Source organism: Budorcas taxicolor, chromosome 8 (assembly GCF_023091745.1).
Source record: "Budorcas taxicolor isolate Tak-1 chromosome 8, Takin1.1, whole genome shotgun sequence".
Taxonomy (NCBI): Eukaryota; Metazoa; Chordata; class Mammalia; order Artiodactyla; family Bovidae; genus Budorcas; species Budorcas taxicolor.
In genome coordinates, this window is record NC_068917.1 from 7,706,671 (window position 1) to 7,732,308 (window position 25,638).

General features: G+C 38.7%; 1 protein-coding gene across 1 annotated transcript in view; it reads left to right on the plus strand.

Annotated features, from left to right (window-relative positions):
• The window catches only part of GALNTL6 (polypeptide N-acetylgalactosaminyltransferase like 6), a 1,453,898-nt gene that overhangs the window by 570,723 nt on the left and 857,537 nt on the right, over positions 1 to 25,638 (plus strand). Inside the window, exon 3 of the mRNA XM_052644952.1 lies at positions 19,587 to 19,725. Within this exon, the coding sequence (XP_052500912.1) occupies positions 19,587 to 19,725 (139 nt within the window). The remainder of the gene's footprint in view (positions 1 to 19,586; positions 19,726 to 25,638) is intronic.

A 25,638-nucleotide genomic window follows, 5' to 3' on the forward strand; every position in this document is an offset into this window, starting at 1 on the left:
AGCACTCCAGGCTCCTTTGTCCTTCACAATCTCCTAGAGTTTGTTCAGACTCACTCATGTTCATTGAGTCAATGATGCCATCCAACCATCTCATCCTCTGTCATCCCCTACTCCTCCTACCCTCAGGCTTTCCCAACATCAGGGTCTTTTCCAATAAGGTGGCTCTTCAGGTGGTCAAAGTATTGGAGCTTCAACTTCAACATCAGTCCTTCCAATGAATATTCAGGGTTGATTTCCTTTAGGATTGACTGGTTTGATTTCCTTGCAGTCTAAGGGACTCTCAGGAGTCTTCTCCAGCCCCACAGTTTGAAAACATCCATTCTTAGGCACTTAGCTTTCTTTATGGTCCAGCTCTCACATCCCGCTTTCTTGTTCCACTCTTTTACTTCAGAATGCATATTCTTTCTTTTTACATGCAGATTTATTATTGGCATAGAGTTGCTTGACAATATTGTTAGTTTCTGCTGTACAGCAAAGTGAATCAGTTTTAAGTATACATATATCCACTCCCTCCCACCCCCAACCCCACCCCTCTAGGTCCTCACAGAGCATGAAGCACTAAGCTTACTGCCAGATGGTGTACTTTTTTTTTTTTTTAACAGTTTTGGTTGAAAGTTGATTTATAACATCATGTTAGTTTCAGGTATACAGAAAAGTGTTTGGTTTACACACACACACACACACACACACACACATGTGTGTGTGTATACTCAGTCACTCAGTCATGTCCAACTCTTTGCAACCCAATGGACTGTAGCCCAACAGGTTCCTCTTTCCATGGGATTCACCAAGCAAGGATACTGGAGTGGTTGCCATGCCCTCTACCAGGGGATCTTCCTGACACAAGGATTGAACCCATATGTCTCCTGCATTGGCAGACAAATTCTTTACCACCTGTGCCATGTGTCCTGGTTTTACAGTTTCCACAAGGGCTAGAACCATGTGTGATTTTAGATCTATTTTCCATGTCCTATTACAGCTCCCAGCATGTAACAGGTTTGTAATCATAGTTTTTTCTTTTTAATGAATTAATTTATGAAAACTGCTGGCCAGAACATTCTTAGAGGCATGTGTTTTTTGAAAGCAAATTGTAATTTCAAGGATTAGCTGAATGAGACCTAGAACTCATACAACGGATACTAGTTATCCTCACCTAATGGGTCAAGTTATAAAAATTCAGAGATTGTACCAGCAGGAATTAAAAGCTAATTTCAAATCCCATTTGCATTTTCTTCTTTTCTCTCTTCTGTTCACCATCTGAGAGACGAATAACTGCAGAAGTTTAACACTTCTGCCAGGCAGAAGCTGTAGCTATTTTGTACTGGCCCTGGGATTGCCCTTCATGAATGTTTAAATTGTATTTTTTATAAAATATTGAGGGACAGGCTGTGGGATTAATTGAGTGACTGTGGTTGGCCTACATACACTACTATATATCAGTATGAAATTGATAACTAAAGAGAAGCTACTGTATAGCTCAGGGAACTCTCCTCAGTGTTCTGTCGTGAGCTAAATGGGAAGGAGATCTGAAAGAGAGAGGATACCTTATAACTGATTCACTTTGCTGTGCAGAAACTAACACCACGTTGTAAAGTAACTAAACTCTTAAAATTAATTAAAAGTTGTTTAACAATTTTATTTGCTTATTTTTGGCCGTGCTGGGTCTTTACTGCTGCATGGGCCTTTCTCTAGGAGGGGAGAGCGGGGTGCAGCTGCGGTACACCAGCTTCTCAGCATGGGGGCTTCCCTGGTTTGAAACACAAGCTCTAGAGCATCCGGGCTTCGGTGGTCGTGTCTCCCGGGCTCTAGGGCACAGCTTCAATACTTGCGGTGCCGGGCTTGGATGCCCTGTGGCACATGGGATCTTCTTGATCAGGAATTAAACCTATGTCTCCTGCATTAGCAGGTGGATTCTTTACCACTGAGCCACCAGGGAAGCTCTAATCTTTTTTTAATGAATAGAAAATTAATGATAGAACCAAAAAAACATGGCCATGTATAACATGCTCTGAAAAAGAAAATAAGGCTTTCACATGTGCTTCATTTCAGTGTTTTTGATGCTTCTTTCAGCCATCAGTTTAAACTGTTCAATGAAAATTAGGTTGATAAAAGAATGAGATGTGTTGTGAATACGAGCTAAGGTTTCCGTCCTCTGAGTTTCACTGTGTCCTCTGATGCCCTTGTTCTCCCATCATGCAGTGGAATGGTGATCAACTCCTCTTCATCATAATTCTTAAGTTGTCTCCTCACTACACTACAAGTGACCTTCTCGAATGAGTTTCCCCTTGAAGGATCATCTCCTCCTCACATTTGAAAATATCATAATGCTTTAATTATTATTTTCTTATTCTGTGTTATCTGATAATTATCATAATTTAACTTCCTAACTGACATTATAAGAAAAAGGTATTTTTTTTCTTAATCGACAGTAATTGTTTAAAAAAATGTGATAATTATGGGACTGAATGGAATCTCCAAAACCTATTTTTTGACATCCTCAAAACTGATTGTCCTTTAAAATGACCTGAGAAGCTACAACCTTTAAGGGCTGGCACAAACCTGGCAAAAATCACTCTCAGAAACAGTGACAGAGACAACCCACTGGCAGTGAGTTATTAAGTGAGATAGACCTGAGAGCCGTAAGGTCAGACCCCGCCCCCCAACTCTGCACAGTTAAACTCAGTTACCAGATAAGAATGTGGATATGGTTCACCAACTCTCCTGAAAGATATAAGAGTCACTCCTTTCACTGATGCTGAACCTATATTTGTCAAGAGACTTGACCGCTTCTTCAGACAGACCTTTCATTTATTACCTCTGTATTAGGAGAGAGTCATCTTACAATTCATTATTTTTGTTATTATTATTATTAGATAATAATTTATTGCCTTCTCATCTAAATCATGCAGAAGAGCACTGGGTTCCTGTCCTGGATTTCATTTCTCCATTTGACTCTATAATGGAGTATCCTTGCTTATTTTATTTACCTTATTTGGGAAAGAAGACTCTTGACACTGAAGGTCTAGGGACCCAGTGTTTCATCTCTGCTTTGGGATCAGTTTGCTTTAACTTAATGTTAAATTCCCAATTAATACAGCAGATAATTGATATATAAAATCTAAACCTAATAAGTCCATGAAAAAATATTAGTGTTATACTTACGGTATAGAAGCTAACCATCCGTCAATACAAGTAAAAGAACTAGCAGTGCTGCTTTCTATAAGCAGGATGTTGGAAATAGGTCAAACATAGAAGAATGAAAGTTAATTTTCTCCCACCCCCCTTCCTGCCCAGGGCGTGGAGCTCGGGCCAGGTGAGGGTTAGGGTGGTTGGTTACCGCCTTTTGCACCGGCGACGGCGAGGAGGAGGAGGGGGGCGTAAAAAAATAAAAAATAAAAAATAAAAAAGTTAATTTTCATTTTAATAATCATTGTCCCCACATTTAATTTTAACCATTTTATGATGCCATAGAAATACAAAAGACTGTGTATATTTTTTGGAGATCTTTAGATATAATTTTATTTAAATTTTTTATTTTTAATTGGGGTATAATTGCTTTACAGTATTATGTTGGTTTCTGCCACACATCAGCATGAATGAGCCATAGATATGCATATGTTGCCTTCTTCTTGAACCAACCTTCCACTTCATACCCCATCCCTCCCCTCTAGGTTGTCACGGAACACTGGATTTGAGCTCCCTACATCATTAAGCAAATTTCCACTGGCTATCTAACTTTACATATGGTAATATATATGTTTCCATGCTGCTCTATTTGTCCCGTCATGTCCTTCTCCCACTGTGTCTTCAAGTCTGTTCTCTATATATATCTGTGTATCCACTGCTACCCTGCATATATGTTCATCAATACCATCTTTCTAGAAACCATATATATATGTTAATATATATTTGATTTCCTCTTTCTGACTTACATCACTTTGTATAATAGGCTCTAAGCTCATCCACCTTATTAGAACTGAGTCCAATGTGTTCCTTTATGTCTAAATATTACTCCATTGTGTATATATACCACAACTTCTTATCCATTCATCAGTTAGTGGACATCTAGGTTGCTTCCATATTCTAGCTATTGTAAATAGCTCTACAATGAACATTGGAGTACATGTGTCCTTTTCAATTATGGTTTCCTCAGGGTAAATGCCCAGTAGTGGGAGTGTTGTGTCAAATGATAGTTTTATTCCTAGTTTTTTAAGGAATCCCCATACAGCTCTCCATAGTGGCTGTATCAATTTACATTCCCACCAACAGTGCAAGAGGGTTCCCTTTTCTCCACATTCTCTCCAGCATCTTTGTATATAGACATTTTGATGGTGGCATTCTGACTGCTAAGAGTTGATACTTCGTTGCAGTTTTAGTTTGCACTTCTCTAATAATGAGTGAGGTTGAACATAATTTCATGTGTATATTAGCCATCTGAATGTCTTCTTTGGAGGAACGTCTGTTTAGGTTTTCTGCCCACTTTTTGATTGGGTTTTTAATTTTTCTACTGTTGAACAGAATGAGTTGCTTATATATTTTGGAGATTAATCCTTTGTCAGTTGTTTGATTTGGTATCATTTTCTCCCATCTGAAAGTTGTCTTTTCACCTTATTTATAGTTTAATTTGCTGGCCAGCTTCCCTGGTGGTTCAAATGGTAAAGCGTCTGCCTGCAATGTGAAAGACCCAGGTTTGATGCCTGAGTTGGGACAATCCCCTGGAGAAGGAAATGGCAACCCACTCCAGTATTCTTGCCTGGAAAATCCCATGGACAGAGAAGCCTGGTAGGCTACAGTCCATGGGGTCACAAAGAGTTGGACATGACTGAGTGACTTCACTTTCTTTCTTTCTTTCTTTCTTTCTTTCTTTCTTTCTTTCTTTCTTTCTTTCTTGCTGGCCTGCACAAATTTGAAGTGTATACCATCACCTTTGACCTAACATACCCCTGCAAAGCTATAATCACAGTCAAAAAAGTTACCAAAAGTTTAATATAGCTCTTGGTAATCCCTTCTCCTTTCCTTCTAGCCAACCCGTAATCCCATCTTTCATATGCTTTTTGTCACTATAGGTTAGTTTGAATTTTCTGGAAATTTATATGAATAAAATAATATATTGATAGTATATACTATCTTTCATCTGATTTCTGTCACTTGGTGCCATTGGTTTTAGGGTCATCATATAGCTATGCACATAAAACTTCCACTCTTTTTATTACAAAGTTGTATCACAGTGTTTATGGGCTTGCCAGGTTGCTCAGTGGTAAAGAATGTGCCTGTCAATGCAGGAGACACAGGCTTGGTCCCTGAGTGAGGAAGATCCCCTGGAGGAGGAAATGGCAACCCACTCCAGTATTCTCCCCTGGAGAATGCCATGGCCAGAGGAGCCTGGCCGGCTACAGTCAAAGGGGTCGCAAGAGTCAGACATGATTTAGTGAATGAGTGTGTTCACACACACACACACACACACACACACACACACACACATTCTAGTGTCTGGACACACTGCAGTGTGTTTATCCATATCCCTTTTCGTGGACTATTGGTTATTTCCAGTTTGAAGCTATTGTAACTAAAACTATTATGAGCAGTCATGCACAGGTCTTTAAATGGACATATGCTCACTTTTTTCTTGTGAAACACCTAAGAATGGAATGCCTAGATCATGTATTATGTATGTACTTAAAGTTTTAGGAAACTGTCAAATTGTTTACCAAAGTGGTTTTTACCATTTTGTATTCCAGCAGCAAACATATAATGATTCCAGTGCTTCTGTATTCTTGCCTAAACTTCGTATGGCCATTCTTTTTAGTTTGGTGATTCTAATAGGCATGGGATAGCATGTCATTGTTTTTAATTGGTGTCATCCTGATGACAAATGAGTGACTTAAAGCTGAGGGGTGCATTTACATTTGCACTGAGATGAGCTTTTTGGTTTTCTCCCTGCCCCTTGCCTCCTTCCCTCAATTTCTTTGTGTCATTGCTAGTGATGAATACTGGTATGATTTTAAAGCATTTTAATATCTTTGAGTAAAAGAGAGGGAGAGTTTTGTTATCATCCCATAGTTTACCATCTTCAAGAGGAAATTTTTCCAGTTTTTGACTATTACTCCGATTTGTAAGTATTTCTCTGTAAATACTCCATTCCTTTAGATAAATTAGTGATTTATAGATGAGATAATCTTGCAAGTTCTACTTCCTTGAATAAACCATAGCTGACACAATATCTGTAGATAAATCAGAGATTATGCTGCCTTCATAATAGAAGATCACTGTTTTTGAAGGAACATTCAGTAAAGAAAATGAAATTGTTGAAAATAAAAAAGATATACAAACAGATATGAAAAATTCAGTACAGAATTTCAAAGATAAATTGACAAAATCTCCCTAACTAGTAGCACAAATGAAAATGAAAGAACAGAAGAGAAAAATAATTTTAAGAAATTGTATGACCAATTCAAAATGTTGAAGATTTCTTGACAACCAATCTTGAGTTATCACTTCCAGAATGGTTCAATCAGACAAGAAAAATTGCTTGAGTGAGGCATGAAATTAGAACTGAACATTCCAGGAAACGTATCCACAGGATGAGAATAGTTTATTCCTTTTATAGTAATATATATATATGGTTACCTAGATGTAATTAATCAGTTCCTAGTTAAATGAAGAAAGTATAATAAAATATATATGAAGAACAGTAGAAAATTTTATTATAAAGATGGGAAGGCTGTCTGGTTACTTAAAATAGAGACATTTCTGATATTAATGATGTGAACTTAGTCTTTAAGACATTACTGTAAATCTAAGCAGTTTAACATTCCATTAAAATCTCTTCACTCAACAACATTACTAGAGTTATTGTTTGCATATTTCAGGTGTCTATGCCTTCTTTACGCCACATTTGTTGGAACAATGAGTTTATGAAGCACAGACCGCAGATAATTTTTCATTCCATCACTACAGTAATGGGAGAAAGAATCATTTATACTTTAGTGAGCTTTTTGGAAGTCTATTTTGGTTCCATAGAAATGTAAATCCACTCGTCTTGAAATTAAGACATGTATGTTAACATATAGTCCTCAGTGTGGAGTTACAGAAATAGCCTTCTTTTGTCCATTTAATAACCAAAGTTATCTCTTCACCATTCCCCCAACCACCCAGGCCAGACTGAGGATGTGATATTCATGCTGTTTTTGTTTTTTATGACAATAGCACATGTCATCATTTTCATCCCTTCATCCCTTCTCATGCATCCAGCTTCCTTAATAATCTGCTGAACAAGATTTCACTGGTTCTTCAGCCTCATGTAAAATTGTATCATAAATGGCATATGCTTTAGAAGGTATTTGTTGCCATTCATAATCAAAATTAATATGTTGTTTTGATGAAGAAACTATTTTCAATGCGACATATATCTATACTTATCACTCACTCAGTCTGAAAGCTGAGATCATTTCAGGTTCCTTGTTAATTGTTGTTGTTCAGTCACTCAGTCGTGCCCAACTATTTGTGACCCCCCCCCCCCCCAGGGACTGCAGCACACAGGCTTCCTTGTCCTTCACCATCTCCTGGAGATCGCTCAAACTCATGTCCATTGAGTCAGTGATGCCATCCAACCATCTCGTCCTCTGTCTTCCCCTTCTTCTCCAACATTTAATCTTTCCCAGCATCAGGGTCTTTTCTAATGAGTAAGCTCTTTGCATCAGGTGGCCAAAGTATTGGAGTTTCAACTTCACCATCAGTCCTCCCAATGGATATTCAGGATTGATTACTTTTAGGATTGATTGGTTTGATCTCCCTGCAGTCCAAGGGACTCTCAACAGTCTTCTCCAACACCACAGTTGAAAAGCATCAGTTCTTTAGTGCTCAACCTTCTTTATGATCCATCTCTCATATCCATACATGACTACTGGGAAAGCCATAGCTTTAACTACATGGACCATTGTTGGCAAAGTAATGTCTCTGCTTTTTAATACGCTGTCTAGGTTGGTCATAGATTTTCTTCCAAGGAGCAAGTGTCTTAATTTCATGGCTGCAGTCACCATCTGCAGTGATTTTGGAGCCCAAGAAAAGAAAGTCTATCACTGTTTCCATTTTTTCCCCATCTATTTGCCATGAAGTGATGGGACCAGATGCCATGATCTTCGTTTTTTGAATGTTCAGCTTTAAGTCAGCTTTTTCACTCTCCTCTTTCACTTTAATCAACAGGCTCTTCAGTTTCTCTTCACTTTCTGCCATGATGGTGGTGTCATCTGCTTATCTGAGGATATTGATTATTACTCCTGGCAGTCTTGATCCCAGCTTGTGCTTCATTCAGCCCAGCATTTCACATGATGTTAAACTGCATAGAAGTTAAATAAGGCTGTGAAAATATACACCCTTGATGTACTCCTTTCCCAATTTGAAACCAGTTCATTGTCCCATGTCTGGTTCTGACTGTTGCTTCTAGACCTGCATACAGGTTTTGCAGGAGTCAAGTCAGATGGTCTGGTATTCCAATCTCTTTTAAGAATTTTCCATAGTTGTGATCCACAGAGTCAAAAGCTTTAGTATAATCATTGAAGCAGAAATAGATGTTTTCTGGAATTCTCTTTATTTTTCTTGTGAATATTTAACTAAAATAATTTTTTGAATTTATTTAGAATCATGGCCTCTATATTTTCCTTATTATGTAGTATAATGTAATTTCAGTTATTTCCTTAGGCTGTATACAATGTTACTATTAACAGATGATAAAGTTAACTATGACTTTGTTGCCCAGACTTTTATTTATTACAAGAAATACATTTCTGATAAGAATATGCCCTCACACACACATCTTAGCTTCAGTTATGTTTTCTTTGCTAATCTTCCTTTCTCTTGCTGCTTTGATTCTAATTTACCTTTTTACCAGTGGTTTCTTTATTTTTTCTTTGCATTTTTTTCCACTCTTTGATGGGTTTGATCTCAACTTCTTCTCTGTATACTTCAAATGACATGGGCATGCAATTTGATCATGTTGCCTTATTTTTTTAGAAGAGAGAAAAAATGTTCAAGCCATGGAACTCTAACAGTTTGTGAAAATTATACAAAGAAGAATGCTAACAGTTCAAGTCAGATGCTTTTGACAGTAATGTTCTATTTAAAAATAAAAGGTTGTCACTTCCTGGGGAATTCACTGCATAGAAATTAAATCAAGCACTTCCCTTTAGAGGAGTGAGGATTGAAGGAGAGATAAGATGCAGAAATCTTATTGTATATGCTACACATACTTTCTGAACAAGACTTAGTCCTGCTTATCATTCGACCTTAAGGATTAAGAAAATTTTTATTTGTAACTGTGTAGGTAAAACCAGTGTGCGCCAGTGATGAATTAAGTTAAATAAGCTTTTAAATGGTTGGGATGTTGAGGCAAAATATTTCTTAACATAACTTCTCCTGTGTTGTCTGAAAACAATGTAGCTTTTCATGATAATTCAAAGAATAACTACACAATTAGGAAATAAAGCCTCTCCCCAAGATCATATTAAAGCTGAAAAATGATAGAACACTAAGACTTCTATATAAATGTGTCTCTTTTAGACATTGTTTTGTTGTTTAGTTGCTAAGTTGTGTCCGACTTCTTGTGACCCCATGGACTATAGCCCACCAGGCTACTCTGTCCATGGAATTCTCCAGGCAAGAATACTGGAGTGGGTTGCCATTTCCTTCTCCAGGGATCTTACTATAACCCAGGGATTGAACCCACATCTCCTGAATTGGCAGGCAGATTCTTTACCACCAAAAAACCTGGGAAGCATTTTAGACATAGGTGATTCTTAATTTCTTTCACAGCAAATCCTTATCAACAACATCAATTCATGTATATAGATTTATATCAGCTCTACTTTAAAGATCTGTGCTCAGAATGAATGTAAATACTTCTTGCTACTTAACTCCTTATAGCCTAAATCAAAATATAAGTAAGGTTTTTAATATAAAAAATACCCATATCTCTGGCAACTCTTCTTTTTAAAAATGAAGTTTCCATAGTCAGACAATGGAGATATAATTACAAACAATGAATGGTTATTATTAATATATGATTGCATTATTATTTTTAGGTAACCAAGTTAGTGTTAGTTTATTCTGTAATCAAATGTGTATAGTTTTAGTTTTCCCCAGCTGTGTACTCCTTTAACATTGTGGTACGTATTCGAGGTATTTTACATTTCCAAATACACGTTTAACTCAGCTCATCTCACTACATAAAACATCCCAATCACACACACAATAACATTGCCACCAATAAGGAAGCAAGCACTCCGAAGATTTTAACTTGGATTACTTTATAGACTAGTGATTGGTCCCTTGAGAAAGGACCACTTAAAGATACCTCTTTCAATCCAAGATCATACTCTGTTACTCTGATTATTTAGTTATCTATTAACTTCTTTCTTTATTTTTTTGGGGGGCTGCAAAATCACTATAGATGGTGATTGCACCCATGAAATTAAAAGATGCTTACTCCTTGGAAGAAAAGTTATGACCAACCTAGATAGCATATTCAAAAGCAGAGACATTACTTTGCCGACTAAGGTCCGTCTAGTCAAGGCTATGGTTTTTCCACTGGTCATGTATGGATGTGAGAGTTGGACTGTGAAGAAAGCTGAGCGCCGAAGAATTGATGCTTTTGAACTGTGGTGTTGGAGAAGACTCTTGAGAGTCCCTTGGACTGCAAGGGGATCTAATTAGTCCATTCTGAAGGAGGTCAGCCCTGGGATTTCTTTGGAAGGAATGATGCTAAAGCTGAAACTCCAGTACTTTGGCCACCTCATGCGAAGAGTTGACTCATTGGAAAAGACTCTGATGCTTGAAGGGAATTGGGGGCAGGAGGAGAAGGGGATGACAGAGGATGAGATGGCTGGATGGCATCACTGACTCAATGGACATGAATCTGAGTGAACTCTGGGAGTTGGTGATGGACAGGGAGGCCTGGCGTGCTGCAATTCATGGGGTTGCAAAGAGTTGGACATGCCTGAGCGACTGAACTGAACTGAACTTCTTTCAGCAAAGTTTCTTATATTGTCAGTATGGGGAACAACCTTGGGCATATTTTGTTAGACTTATTCCTAGGTAATTGCTATTTTCATGCTATTTTAAAAAGTATTTCAAATTTGTTGTTAGTGCATTAAGAGTTGGTTCTATATTGACCTTTATCAGTAAAAATTGACAAAGTTACCTCAGTTTTCATAGTTTTCCAGTTTTGTCTCTTTTTTTGGTACACATTCATGTCATTTAAAATGAATTAGTCTTTATTCTTCCTTTACAGTATTTATAGCTCTTATTTCTTCTTAAAGACATTTCTCTTGATTGCCCCAGGTAGACTGGATCAAGATTGCAGATTGAGTAGAGTTAAAAATCCTTGACATTTTCTTGTTTTCAGCCTCGTTGTGGAAAGTGTTCTGCTTCACCAATAAAGTATGATATTTCCCACATTGTTCATGTGGTTACCCTTTGTTATATATTTAAAGTCCCCTTCTGCTCCTAGGTTACTGGAAGTTTCCATTATTGTTGAGTTTTATCAAATGATTTTTTTGGTAAATATTGAAATAATATGACCTATTCCTCAATGTGAGTTATATTGATGAATTTGAATGTTAAGTCAACATTGTATTGCTGGAATAAATCCCAATTGGTCATTATAAGCTGTCTTTTAAAATATTGGTAGATTCATTTTGCTAATCTTTTGTTACTTTTTTGTTAATCTATATTCCTAACAGACATAGATCTGATATTTTCCTTTCCTGTAATACTCTTACCTGGTTTTGATATCAGGCTTATGCTGATACTCTAAAAAGATATTTTTAGAGTCTCTCTTTTCTAAAAATATTCCTATAAAGATGGCACTGTTTCTCACTTTGACATTCGGGAAAATAAATTCATTAGGGAATCCATGTAGGTCCGGAGTTTTCCTTTTCATTTTAATGTAATGCCCTCAAGGCCTATTCACATTGTCTCAAATAGAAGGATTTCCTTCTTTCTGATAGGTGAAGAATAACCTGTTTTAAATGCAAATCAAAATAAGTTGGCAGAGAAGACGAATGTTCAGTGATATCACTTTATATATTAATGTAAAAATCCTTAGTCCATAGAGGAAGAGTGAAATGGTGATAATGGCTGGCTAGGGTTGAGGGAAATGGGGAGATATTGGTCAAACAATACAAACTGAATTGTAAGAGGAGTAAGTTCTGGAATCTTTTGTCACCTAAATAGTCCATTTTATTATTTCATGTTTTTCCTTGGTTAGGTTTTGTGCTGTGCATTCCTACGAGGTTTTCAACTGTCACCCTAGAGATTCCAGTATGGATTATTGATTTATTACACTCTACTGTAATTAGAACTTTTACCACTTTCAGAAAAATTCAAAACCAACAATTCACCACCTTTCCACCCATGCCTCCAACTCCAGCCATAACAAACCTTAGCTCGAATTCCTAGTCACACTTTATACTCTCAGGTCTCTGAACCACGCCTGTGACACTTCTGCCTGTTTACCTTTAGCCTTCCTTACCTCTGCTGAGCGGTCCCATATCATTGAGAGACATTCCCCATGCATTAATTAATTAAGTACATTCATTCATCTCCCCAAGTATTCATCTCACAGAAATGGTGTGGGGCAAGCCACGTGATCAGCACTGTACTAAGACTTATAGACTCATAGACAGCAAGACATCGTCCATCCCTCCAGGATCTCATGGGCAATCATACTGCTTTTCTAACCACAATGATCTGCTTTTTAAAAATTTTTTCTGTTAAACATGATATCATAGGTAATAACTCTGATGTTCATCATTTAATCCCCAGCTCCTGTCTCAGAGTAGTTGCTTAATATGTATTTTGAATAAATACATGAGTATCTTTAGTTATTCCCTGGTGGCTCAGATGGTAAAGAATCTGCCTGCAATGCAGGAGACATGGGTTCGATCCCTGGGTCTGGAATATCTCCTGGAGGAGGAGATGGCAATCCACTCTAGTATTCTTGCCTGGGAAATCCCATGCACAGGGGAGCCTGGTAGGCTGTACTGTCCATGGGGTCAAAAAGAGTCAGATATGACTGAGCGACAAACACTTTCACTTTCACTTTCAATGAACCCAAATCTTATCACTTCGTTTTCTGTATAAGGCTCAAAAATGTTTATTAGGTTATCTGCTATGTGGCAGGAACTCTTCCAGGTCCTGGGGATATTTGGGGACGCAGAAGAAAGGCCCTACTTGCATGAAGCTTCTATCTCAATTGAAAGATTGCTGATAAACAGGCAAAAACATAAATGTAGAGTAGCAAGCTATATGTAGTTTATATATATATATATAGATTTGGGATCTAGAGAGGGTGTGGAGTGCTGTGTATGATGGTTTAAGATGTGTTGATTATGAAAAACCTCTCCAAAAAAATTAAATCTGATCAAAGGCTTGATTATATAGATTTTTAAATGAATTTTTATTGGAGTTTAGTTGCTTTATAATATTGTCTTAGTTTGCACTGTACAGCAGAATGAATCAGCTGTTTGTGAACATGTATCTCCCCTTCCTTTTGTGCTTCCCATTCAGGTCACCACAGAGCACTGAGTTTCCTGTGCTATATACACAGTAGGTTCTCATTAGTGATCTATTTTATACACAGTATCAATAGCATATATATGTCAATCCCAATCTCCCAACTCACCCCACCCACCCTTTCCCTCTCACTGTCTGTATACTTATTCTCTACATCAGCATCTTTATTTCTGCTTTGCAAATAACATCACTTGTACCATCATTTTCTAGATTCCACATATATGTGTTAATAGACAGTATTTTTTTGGCCTTTCTGACTTTTCACTCCATATGACAGTCTCCAGGCCCATTGGTGTCTCTGTAAATGGCACTATCTTGCTCTCTTCTCTGGGTTAGCATTATCCCATTGTATGTGTGTACTGCATCTTTATCCGTTCATCTGTCAATGGTTATTTAGGTTCTTTCCATATCTTGACTATTTTAAATAGTGTTGCTATGAACATTGGGAAGCCTATCTTTTCAAATTAGTTTTTCTCTTTTCAGATCTATGGCCAGAATTGGGATTGCTAGGTCATATGGCAATTCTGGAGAAGGCCATGGCACCCCACTCCAGTACTCTTGCCTGGAAAATCCCATGGACGGAGGAACCTGTTAGACTGCAGTCCATGGGGTCGCTAAGAGTCGGACACGACTAAGCGACTTCACTTTCACTTTTCACTTCATGCATTGGAGAAGGAAATGGCAACCCACTGGAGTTCTTGCCTGGAGAATCCCAAGGACAGCGGAGCTTGGTGGGCTGCCGTCTATTGGGTCGCACAAAGTCGTACATGACTGAAGCGACTTAGCAGCAGCAGCAGCAAGGCAATTCTATTTTTACTTTTATATGTGGCATTTTAAAGCAAGAAAGAAAATGACAAATTATTCATTAAATGTTAATCCTATAACACTTAGCCATTTGTTTAATGATAAAGTGATGTTTTCCTCACATCTCACACCAGAACAAGTTCTAGATGGTTCAAAAATTTTAATGAATAAAACAAAATGTTAGCAAAACAATTCATAAATGAATTTTTTAAATAATAATACAGTTGCTGCCGCTACTGCTGCTAAGTTGCTTCAGTAGTGTCCAACTCTGTGTGACCCCACAGACGGCAGCCCACCAGGCTCTCCCATCCCTGGGATTCTCCAGGCAAGAACATTGGAGTGGGTTGCCATTTCCTTCTCTAATGCATGAAAGTGAAAAGCGAAAGTGAAGTCGCTCAGTTGTGTCCGACTCTTAGTGACCCCATGGACTGCAGCCCACCAGGCCCTTCTGTCCATTGGGATTTTCCAGGCAAGAGTGCTGGAGTGAGGTGCCATTGCCTTCTCCAAGCCTGCAGCTGCTGCTGCTGAGTCACTTCAGTCGTGTCCGACTCTGTGCGACCCCATAGACGGCAGCCCACCAGGCTCTCCTGTCCCTGGGATTCTCCAGGCAAGAACACTGGAGTGGGTTGCCATTTGCTTCTCCAAATAGTACAGTTGGACCTGATTTATCTATAAATGTAATGCGTAAATAAGAAACTATGTAGAAAAGTAAAATCATCTGGATGGGAAAAAATCTTAGATTTATCTTGATCCACTCTGATAAACCCTTGTAATTGATACATTAAGCCATTGATATTCAAAGTGATTACTGGTATAGTTTTCATTAATCTCTACCATATTCATTGTTGTTTTCTGTTTGTCATCCTTGTTCCTTGTTTGCCTTATACTTCTCTGTCTTTTGTGCTTTGAACTGAGCATTTTATATGATACCATTTTTCTCCACTTCTTAGTATACCAGTTATGCTTCTATTTTTTTTTTCAACTAAAGAAATTTATTGACTTTTTTTCTAGGTACACAGATGACAAAGTTATAAACAAGTTTTGATACATAGGAAAAGCCTTCTGTCCAACTCTTTTTGCTCAATGAATCATCACAATAATTTTTACATCATCACAATAATTTTTAAAACACTACACAGCTTTCTTGGGCTGAAGTGATCACAAGAACATACTGATACTGGTATATTCCAGCTACTTACTTCTGAACTGTGGTGTTGGAGAAGACTCTTGAGAGTCCCTTGGATAGCAAGGAGATCCAACCAGTCCATCCTAAAGGAAATCAGTTCTGAATATTCATTGGGAGGACTGATGCTGAAGCTGAAACTCTAATACTTTGGCCACCTGATGCAAAGAACTGACTCATTTGAAAAGACCCTGATGCTGGGAAAGATTGAAGGCAGGAGGAGAAGGGGACGACAGAGGATGAGATGGTTGGATGGTATCACCGACTCCGTGGACATGAGTATGAGTAAACTCCAGGAGTTGGTGATGGACAGGGAGGCCTGGTGTGCTGCAGTCCATGGGGTCGTGAAGAGTCAGACACAACTGAGTGACTGAACTGAACTGAGCTGAACATTGTTTAAAAACAGCAATGGAGAAAAGTGTTATTTAAATATTGATTTCATATACAGAAAGTGAAATGTTGTTAACTTGTTTGACAGTTTCTTGTTTCTCTATCAATTTTAAATTGAGATAACAGGGACTCAGATAGCTCTGCTTCTTTGTAACTTTTTTAGTGGTTGCCCTAGAGTTTGCAGTGCATTTACAGCTAATGCAACTCCACTTATAAATAAAACTACAGCATTTTAAGTGGAGTGTTATACCTTAAAATCATAAAATGATCCTAATTTTTAATTCCTTTCTCCTATGTCTTGTATCATTGCTGTCCTCTGTTCCACTTTTCATAAGCATATGTGTGTCTATATAATGAACACAGAAATAATATAATATATAAACATATATAATCTATTACATTGCTAATATTCTACTTTGAACAAACTTGTATTAAGAATAAGAGAAATGAAAAGGCTTTTTTATTTTACCTTCCTTTATTCTTTCTTCAATGATCTTGCTTTATGTAGATCCACGTTTATAACCTATATCATTGTCTTTCTCCTTATGGATCTTTTTAATGTTTCTCACAAGGCAGGTCTAATAGCAACAAATTCCTCCAATTTTTGTTTGTCTGAGATGGCCTTTATTTCTCCTTCATTGGAAGGTTGGCTTCACAGAGAATAGAGTTCTAGGTGGATAGGGTTTTTTTTTTTTTTTTTTTTGATCAATTCTTTAATTGTCAATATAATATTTCACTCCACTCTCTTCTTGCTTCTGTGGCTTCTGGAGAGAAGTTGGATAAAATTTTATTTTTGTTCCTCTATAGGTTAAGAAGCTGTTCCTCTTGTTTTCTCTCAAGATGTTTTCTTTATCTTTGATTTTCTTTATTTTGAAAATGATATGCTTCAGTGTAGTGTTTTGGTAATTGGCCTGCAAGGTGTACCCTGATCTTCGAGGATTTATGGTTTGGAGTCTGATATTCATTCAGGGAAATTCTCTGTCATGTTTTTTCAGATATTATCAGGTATCAATTGTCTCTCTTTTTCTGTTCGCATTGCATGTGCACATGTGCATGGTCAGCTGCTAAGTCGTGTCCGACTCCTTTCAACCTCATGGGCTGTGGCCCGCCAGGTTCCTCTGTCCATGGGATTCTCCAGGCAAGAATACTGGAGTGGGTTGTCATTTCTTCCTCCAAGGAATCTTGCAGACCCAGGGATCAAACCTGCGTCTCCCATGTCTCCTGCATGAGAGTTCTTTACCACTGAGCCACCTGGGAAACCCTCCCATTAGGTTTATGTTACACCTTTTGTAGTAATCCCACAGTATTTGGATATTCTATTCCTCAAGTTTTTGTTCTGTTCACTCTTTGGATTTTGATGTTTCTATTGTTAAATCCTCTGGCTCAAAGAATCTTTCCTCAGCTATACTCAGTCTACTAGGAATCCATCAATAGCATTTTTCATTTCTGTTAAGTTTTTTTTTTTTCTTTTTTATCACTAGGTCTATATTTTGTTCTTGCATAGAATTCCTGGCTCTCTTTTTATATGGCCCATCTGTTCTGGCATGCTGTCTACTTTATCCATTAGATCCTTAGCATATTAATCATAGTTGTTTTCACCTCTTGGCCTGGTCATTCCACAATTCTTGCCGTGTCTCATTCTGATGCTTGTTGTTGTTCAATCTTGAGTCATGTCCGACTCTTTGCAACGCTATGGATTGCACAGCACTCCAGGCTCCCATGTCCTCCACTGTCTCCCAGAGTTTGCTCAAATTCATATCCATTGAGTCGGTGATGCCATCCAACCATCTCATCCTCTGCTGCCTCCTTCTCTTCCTGCCTACAATCTTTCCTAGCATCAGTGTCTTTTCTAATGAGTCATCTCTTCCCATCAGGTGGCCAAAGTATTGGAGCTTCAGCTTCAGCATCAGTCCTTCCCTTGAATATTCAGGGTTCTTTCCTTTAGGATTGACTATTTTGATCTCTGATGAAACAGGGTCCACTGGGATAGGGAATGTCAAACCATTTCAGTATTCTTGCCTCAAGACGCTCAATTCTGATGCTTACTTTCTTTAAATTGTGATTTTATTTATTTATTTATTTATTTTGCCTTTTTGGCATGCCCTGTGATTTTTGTTTGTTTGTTTGTTTCCTTGAAAGTTGGATGTGATGTACTTGGTAAAACAAACTGCTATAAACATGCCTTTCATGATGTGATGTAGAGGTGTGTGGGAGGGCATTCAGGATTTTCCTCCCCACTTTGGTTGGGCAGGATATTTACCATGGGCTCAAGTCAGGAATTCCCTTCTCTTAGGTCCGTTATGCTCAACAGGATACACCTGAGCAGGTGGGCTCTGGTTAACTAGGTTCCCCAGAGGGCAGGCCTTGTTGATGGGAAGAACCAGGCATACTTCAAAATGGTTTCTTCTGTCTTCCTCCTGCCAAGAACACAAGAGAATTTTTCTCTGATATCTACTCTGAGCTTTGTTGAGCTCCTGGAGATAAATAGCACAATAAAATTGGAGCCTCTCTTTGACTGAATCCTTGGAGACCTTTTACCTCCCAGGCTTGCCTGCTCTGAGTCTCCAGCAATTTGTCAATTACAGTTCAGACTTCCTACCCTGGACAACTGGTTCCTGGCATTTCTGCTCAAGAATTCTTGCTCTGGTAAGCCTGGGCTCCTGTTTCCCCCAGCTGTCTCTCCTGTCCTATGTCTGCTCCTCTCTTCTGCATCCAAGAAGGGCTGTTGAGTCTGTTCAGCTTTTTATCTGCTGTTAAGACAGAAAGGAACTTTCCAAGCTCCTTCCAGGCCAAACCAGAAAACAGAAGCCTTAGATTTAAATGAAATGAACCTAGAAAATATTTACAACACAGATTCTTAATAAAGCTTTAGCAAACATAATATGTAAATTTCTCTTAAATGCAGATTGTCTTGTAAAATCTATGAAAATCTGTTTCAAAATGTAAGAAATATAGATGATAAATATATGTAAATTAATTTTGTTATTATTTGACAGAAGGGAAATTAAAGTTTGAATAATCTGTATTTTTACCAGCAAATTTCAAAATAGTCTATAATGCTTCTGGTGATGTTAGAAAACAATCTACTAACTCTAAAGATATTCTGGCAACTTTATTTGCAGGAATTATCTCCCCTCTTCCAAGTATACATATCTAGGAATCTTAAGCAAGCCAATATGTTTATTAAGATTACTTACGAAATAGAAAGTTGAAAATAACCTAGAAATATACTTTAATCAAACACTACAAATTGAAAGGCCATGGAATAATATCAACCATCAGAAGTAAATGAAGTAATGCCTTTTTTTATTCAATTATGTTTGATAAAATCAAATTATAAGGCAGTATGTATATTATCAGTATATATATCTGCATAGAAATGTTTAAGCTCTTAGCTGTGGTTTTCGCTGAGAGGTGAGATTGTCCTTTTTACTTCTGTGTTGCTTACTTTTTATTATGACTATGTTTCATTTCTCTAAATGAAATAAAATGATGATTTGATAAAATCTTGCTGCTGGAGCGTTCTCTGGAGCCTAATAACAAGAGAGACTAAAGAAACACATTCACATCCTATTATCTGCTCTAGAAGTGGAAATGATTTTTAGGTAGACACTAATCCCTTTTTCTTTTCTCCTGATAGGGAAAGGTGAACATGGAAAACCTTACCCCCTCACTGAGGAAGACCACGATGACTCAGCTTACAGGGAAAATGGTTTCAATATTTTCGTCAGCAACAACATTGCTCTAGAAAGGTCCCTGCCAGATATCCGGCATGCCAAGTAAGTCTCCACTCGCCCATGTGCAGGGTGGTGTCCCTTGTCTCTTTTGATTCATTATGTTTCATGTATATAATGGTGAGTTATACAATTAAAAACTTTACCTATTAATTTTATAGAAGCCATTTATATTCCATTATTTTATATATGCTCTTGGGTTTAGGGGGTTTTATTGAGGTGGCACCCCACTCCAGTACTCTTGCCTGGAAAATCCGATGGACGAAGGAGCCTGGTGGGCTGCAATCCATGGAGTCGCTAAGAGTCAGACACGACTGAGTGACTTCACTTTCACTTTTCACTTTCACGCATTGGAGAAGGAAATGGCAACCCACTCCAGTGTCCTTGCCTGGAGAATCCCAGGGATGGAGGAGCCTGGTGGGCTGCCATCTATGGGGTCGCACAGAGTCAGACACGACTGAAGTGACTTAGCAGCAGCTGCAGCAGAGAATTTACAATGTTGTGTTAGCTTCAGATGTATGTGTATATATATATATGACTGAATTACTTTGCTGTGACATCATGGAATTGAGTTTGAGCAAACTCCAGGAGACAGTGAATGACAGGGAATTCTAATGTGCTAGAGTCTGTGGGGACTGAAAACAGTCAGACATGACTCAGCAACTAAACAACAAATGGTCTATATATACGTATAGCTTCAAATGGATAGCATATATGTATATGACGAGTTACTTTGCTATACATCTATATATATACATCTATCTATCTGTATACTATTTTTCAGATTCTTTTCCTTAATGAAACTTATAGTTACCAATGGGGAAAGAGTGTAGAGGGATAAATTAGGAGTTAGTGCTATATACATTACCATATATAAAACAGACAACCAACATAATCTTAGGTATTTTTTATTTAACCTGAAACAGCCTCTAAAATTCCAAAAGATTAACTCCTGATGCTCAGAAGCTTAATACCCATTTTCATTATTGAGTCGGTGGTATGATCTACATTTAAATTGAAATGTTTTCAGATGACATCTGTACCTTTGCCTTTGATCACATAGATTATGAAGTGCTCATTTTTCTTAGGGATTAGTGCTGTTAGAACTGTCTGCCTGTGCATGCCTTGGACTGACTGCATTCTCATGTCAGCCGTTATCAGGCCATTATTGTTACATTTTCTATAGAAAATGCCTGAAGTGAACACATCCATCATCTCAAGGGAATGGTTGGTTACTCCCATCACTTAGGAATTGCTTGTGGCTTGTCAGTTGACACTGCATTCAGGTTTTACTGAATTGAAGCTAAATATTAGAATCTGAATGGAAACAAGAAGACTATTACCTACAGTTGGAGGAAAGCCTGCTCTCTGTCCACCCTTGGCTAATCCTGACCTTGCTTAGTGTACCTTTTTTTCTCAGTGCAATTAAGTTCAGTCGCTCAGTCGTATCCAACTCTTTGCAACCCCATGAATCGCAGCACGCCAGGCCTCCCTGTCCATCATCAATTCCCGGAGTTCACTCAGACTAACATCCATCTAGTCGGTGATGCCATCCAGCCATCTCATCCTCTGTCATCCCCTTCTCTTCCTGCCCCCAGTCCCTCCCAGCATCACAGTCTTTTCCAATGAGTCAACTCTTTGCATGAGGTGGCCAAAGGATTGGAGTTTCAGCTTTAGCATCAGTTCTTCCAACAAACACCCAGGGCTGATCTCCTTCAGAACGGACTGGTTGGATCTCCTTGCAGTCCAAGGGACTCTCAAGAGCCTTCTCCAACACCACAGTTCAAAAGCATCAATTCTTCGGTGCTCAGCTTTCTTCACAGTCCAACTCACACATCCATACATGACCACTGGAAAAATCATAGCCTTGACTAGGCAGACCTTTGATGGCAAAGTAATGTCTCTGCTTTTGAATATGCTATCTAGGTTGGTCATAACTTTTCTTCCACAGAGTAAGCGTCTTTTAATTTCATGGTTGAAGTCACCATCTGCAGTGATTTTGGAGCCCCAAAAAAATAAAGTCTGCCACTGATTCCACTGTTTCTCCATCTATTTCCCATGAAGTGATGGGACCAGATGCCATGATCTTCATTTTCTGAATGTTGAGCTTTAAGCCAACTTTCTCACTCTCCTCTTTCACTTTCATCAAGAGGCTTTTTAGTTCCTCTTCACTTTCTGCCATAAGGGTGGTGTCATCTGCATATCTGAGGTTCTTGATATTTCTTCCAGCAATCTTAATTCCAGCTGTGCTTCTTTCAGCCCGCCATTTCTCATGATGTACTCTGCATATAAGTTAAATAAGCAGGGTGACAATATACAGCCTTGACATATTCCTTTTCCTATTTGGAACCAGTCTGTTGTTCCATGTCCAGTTCTAACTGTTGCTTCCTAACCTGCATACAGATTTCTCAAGAGGCAGGTGGTCTGGTATTCCCATCCTTTGAAGAATTTTCAATAGTTCATTGTGATCCACACAGTCAAAGGCTTTGGCATAGTCAACAAAGCAGAAATAGATGTTTTTCTGGAACTCTCTTGCTTTTTCCATGATCCAGCAGATGTTGGCAATTTGATCTCTGGATCCTCTGCCTTTTCTAAAACCAGCTTGAAGATCTGGAAATTCACGGTTCATGTACTGCTGAAGCCTGGCTTGGAGATTTTTGAGCCTTTCTTTAGTAGTGTGTGAGATGAGTGCAATTGTGCAGTAGTTGGAAGATTCTTTGGCATTGCCTTTATTTGGGATTGGAATGAAAACTGACCTTTTCCAGTCCTGTGGTCATTGCTGAGTTTTCTAAATTTGCTGGCATATTGAGTGCAGCACTTTCACAGCATCATCTTTCAGGATTTGAAATAGCTCATCTGGAATTCCATCACCTCCACTAGCTTTGTTCGTAGTGATGCTTTCTAAGGCCCACTTAACGTCACATTCCAGGATGTCTAGCTCTATCATACCATCGTGGTTATCTGGGTTGTGAAGATCTTTTTTGTACACTTCTTTTGTGTATTCTTGCCCCTTCTTCTTAATATCTTCTGCTTCTGTTAGGTCCATACCATTTCTGTCCTTTATCGAGCCCATCTTTGCATGAAATGTTCCCTTGGTATCTCTAATTTTCTTGAAGTGATCTCTAGTCTTTCCCATTCTGTTGTTTTCCTTTATTTCTTTGCATTGATCACTGAAGAAGGCTTTCTTATCTCTTCTTGCTATTCTTTGGAACTCTGCATTCAGATGCTTATATCTTTCCTTTTCCCCTTTGCTTTTCGCCTCTCTTCTTTTCACAGCTATTTGTAAGGCCTCCCCAGACAGCCATTTTGCTTTTTTGCATTTCTTTTCCATGGGGATGGTCTTGATCCCTGTCTCCTGTACAATGTCACGAATCTCATTCCATAGTTCATCAGGCACTCTATCTATCAGATCTAGGCCCTTACATCTATATCTCATTTCCACCGTATAATCATAAGGGATTTGATTTAGGTCATACATGAATGGTCTAGCAGTTTTCCCTGCTTTTTTCAATTGCAGTCTGAATTTGGTAATAAGGAGTTCATGATCTGAGCCACAGTCAGCTCCTGGTCTTGTTTTTGTTGACTGTATAGAGCTTCTCTATCTTTGGCTGCAAAGAATGTAATCAGTCTGATTTTGGTGTTGACCATCTGATGATGTCCATGTATAGAGTCTTCTCTTGTGTTGTTGGAAGATGGTGTTTGCTATGGCCAGTGAATTTCTTGCCAAAACTCTATTAGTCTTTACCCTGCTTCATTCTGCATTCCAAGGCCAAATTTGCCTGTCACTCCAGGTGTTTCTTGACTTCCTACTTTTGCATTCCAGTCCCCTATAATGAAAAGGACATCTTTTTTGGGTGTTAGTTCTAACACCCTGTGCACTCTTGTAGATCTTCATAGAACCGTTCAACTTCAGCTTCTTCAGTGTTACTGGTTGGGACATAGACTTGGATAACTGTGATATTGAATGGTTTGCCTTGGAGACGGACAGAGATCATTTTGTTGTTTTTGAGACTGCATCCAAGTACTGCATTTCGGACTCTTGTTGACCATGATGGCTACTGCATTTCTTCTGAGGGATCCTGCCCGCAGTAGTAGATATGATGGTCATCTGAATTAAATTCACCCATTCCAGTTCATCTGAGCTCACTGATTCCTAGGATGTCAGTGTTCACCCTTGCCATCTCCTGTTTGACCACTTCCAATTTGCCTTGATTCATGGACCTGACATTCCAGGTTCCTATGCAATATTGCTCTTTACAGCATCGGACCTTGTTTCTATCACAAGTCACATCCACAACTGGGTATTGTTTTTGCTTTGGCTCCATCCTTTCGTTCTTTCTGGAGTTATTTCTCCACTAATCTCCAGTAGCATATTGGGCACCTACTGACCTGGGGAGTTCCTCTTTCAGTGTTCTATCATTTTGCCTTTTCATACTGTTCATGTGGTTCTCGAGGCAAGAATACTGAAGTGGTTTGCTATTCCCTTCTCCAGTGGACCACATTCTGTCAGACCTCTCCACCATGACACGCCCGTATTGGGTTGCCCTGCAGGCATGGCTTAGTTTCATTGAGTTAGACAAGGCTGTGGTCCTAGTGTGATTAGATTGACTAGTTTTCTGTGGTTATGGTTTCAGTGTTTCTGCCCTCTGATACCCTCCTACAACACCTACCGTCTTACTTGGGTTTCTCTTACCTTGGGCATAGGGTATCTCTTCACGGCTGCTCCAGCAAAGCACAGCTGCTGCTCCTTACCTTGGCTGAGGGGTATCTGCTCACCACCGCCCCTCCTGACCTTGAACGTGGAATAGTTCCTCTAGGCCCTCCTGCACCCACACAGCCACCACTTCTTGCACGTGGGGTTGCTCCTCCTGGCTGCTGGCCCTGGCCTCGGGCTTGGGGTTGCTCCTCTTGGCTGTTCCTGCACCATCACAGCCTGGCACTCTCGGCCGCTGCCCCTGACCTCGGACATGGGGTAGCTCCTCTTGGCTGCTGCCCCTGGGGCCTGGGGTCCTCCTGGCTTCTTCCCCTGACCTCGGATGTGGGGTAGCTCTTCTCAGCCACGCGTGCCATTGCAGCCCCCCACACTTTTTTCTAGTCTGTTACAATTTTCTTTTTTAGCATATGCAATGCCCAAAGTATGCCAAGAACATGAATGTGATCAGAATTTGGAGCAGTGGTATTGTCCTGCATACTTGATGAATCTATCCAACTAATATATTGACCTCAGCATTTCATCCTCCTTTAGAAACACTGGTGTGAAAGAAAGAAAATCAGAGAAGATTAAGGGCATGCTTAGGACTAGGACTCTAAATTAAACCAGTAGCATACATTAAATAAAGCTTTGTGCAAAAGCAGTTAGCCCTTTAGGAACAAAAAATCAGTAAATTCTGATTTAGCCAACTGTTTGTTAGTTGCTTTGCTATATTGTGTCTTTATAAATTTTATTTTAAAATATAAAAACTTAACAGTTTTCTCCTTCAGTTTTATGTGAATTTGCATTTTCTAATATGGTTAACCAAAGGATTCATGTGAAGAAAAAATTAATGTTTCCCTAAACTGAATGTTTTATGTATTGTCTAGCCCTTTTATCTAGCAAAATTACTCCCTTGTCACCTGAAATTATCTATGGTAATTTCTACTGACCAAGAATGTTTCTAGTTATGAGAAATTTTAATACCTAATTGCGCACCATCAAAGATGCATTAAATTGCATTGTTGGCATAATATCCTCAGAGCATAATTTCCATCCACCTCCTCCCCCGCCCCCACACTTCCAATCTTTTTATGTTTATGCAAGTGGAAAGATTTGCAGATGGAAACAGTGTAGAAAATCATTGAAGTCAAAAGAAAGTTGATATTCTCATTCTTTGCATAGAGTGTATTTTTAGGGTAACTACTACCTTTTGAAAAGAGACATTCCTAGGCAATAATGGGGGAAAAAATGGAAAAATGGAAAGC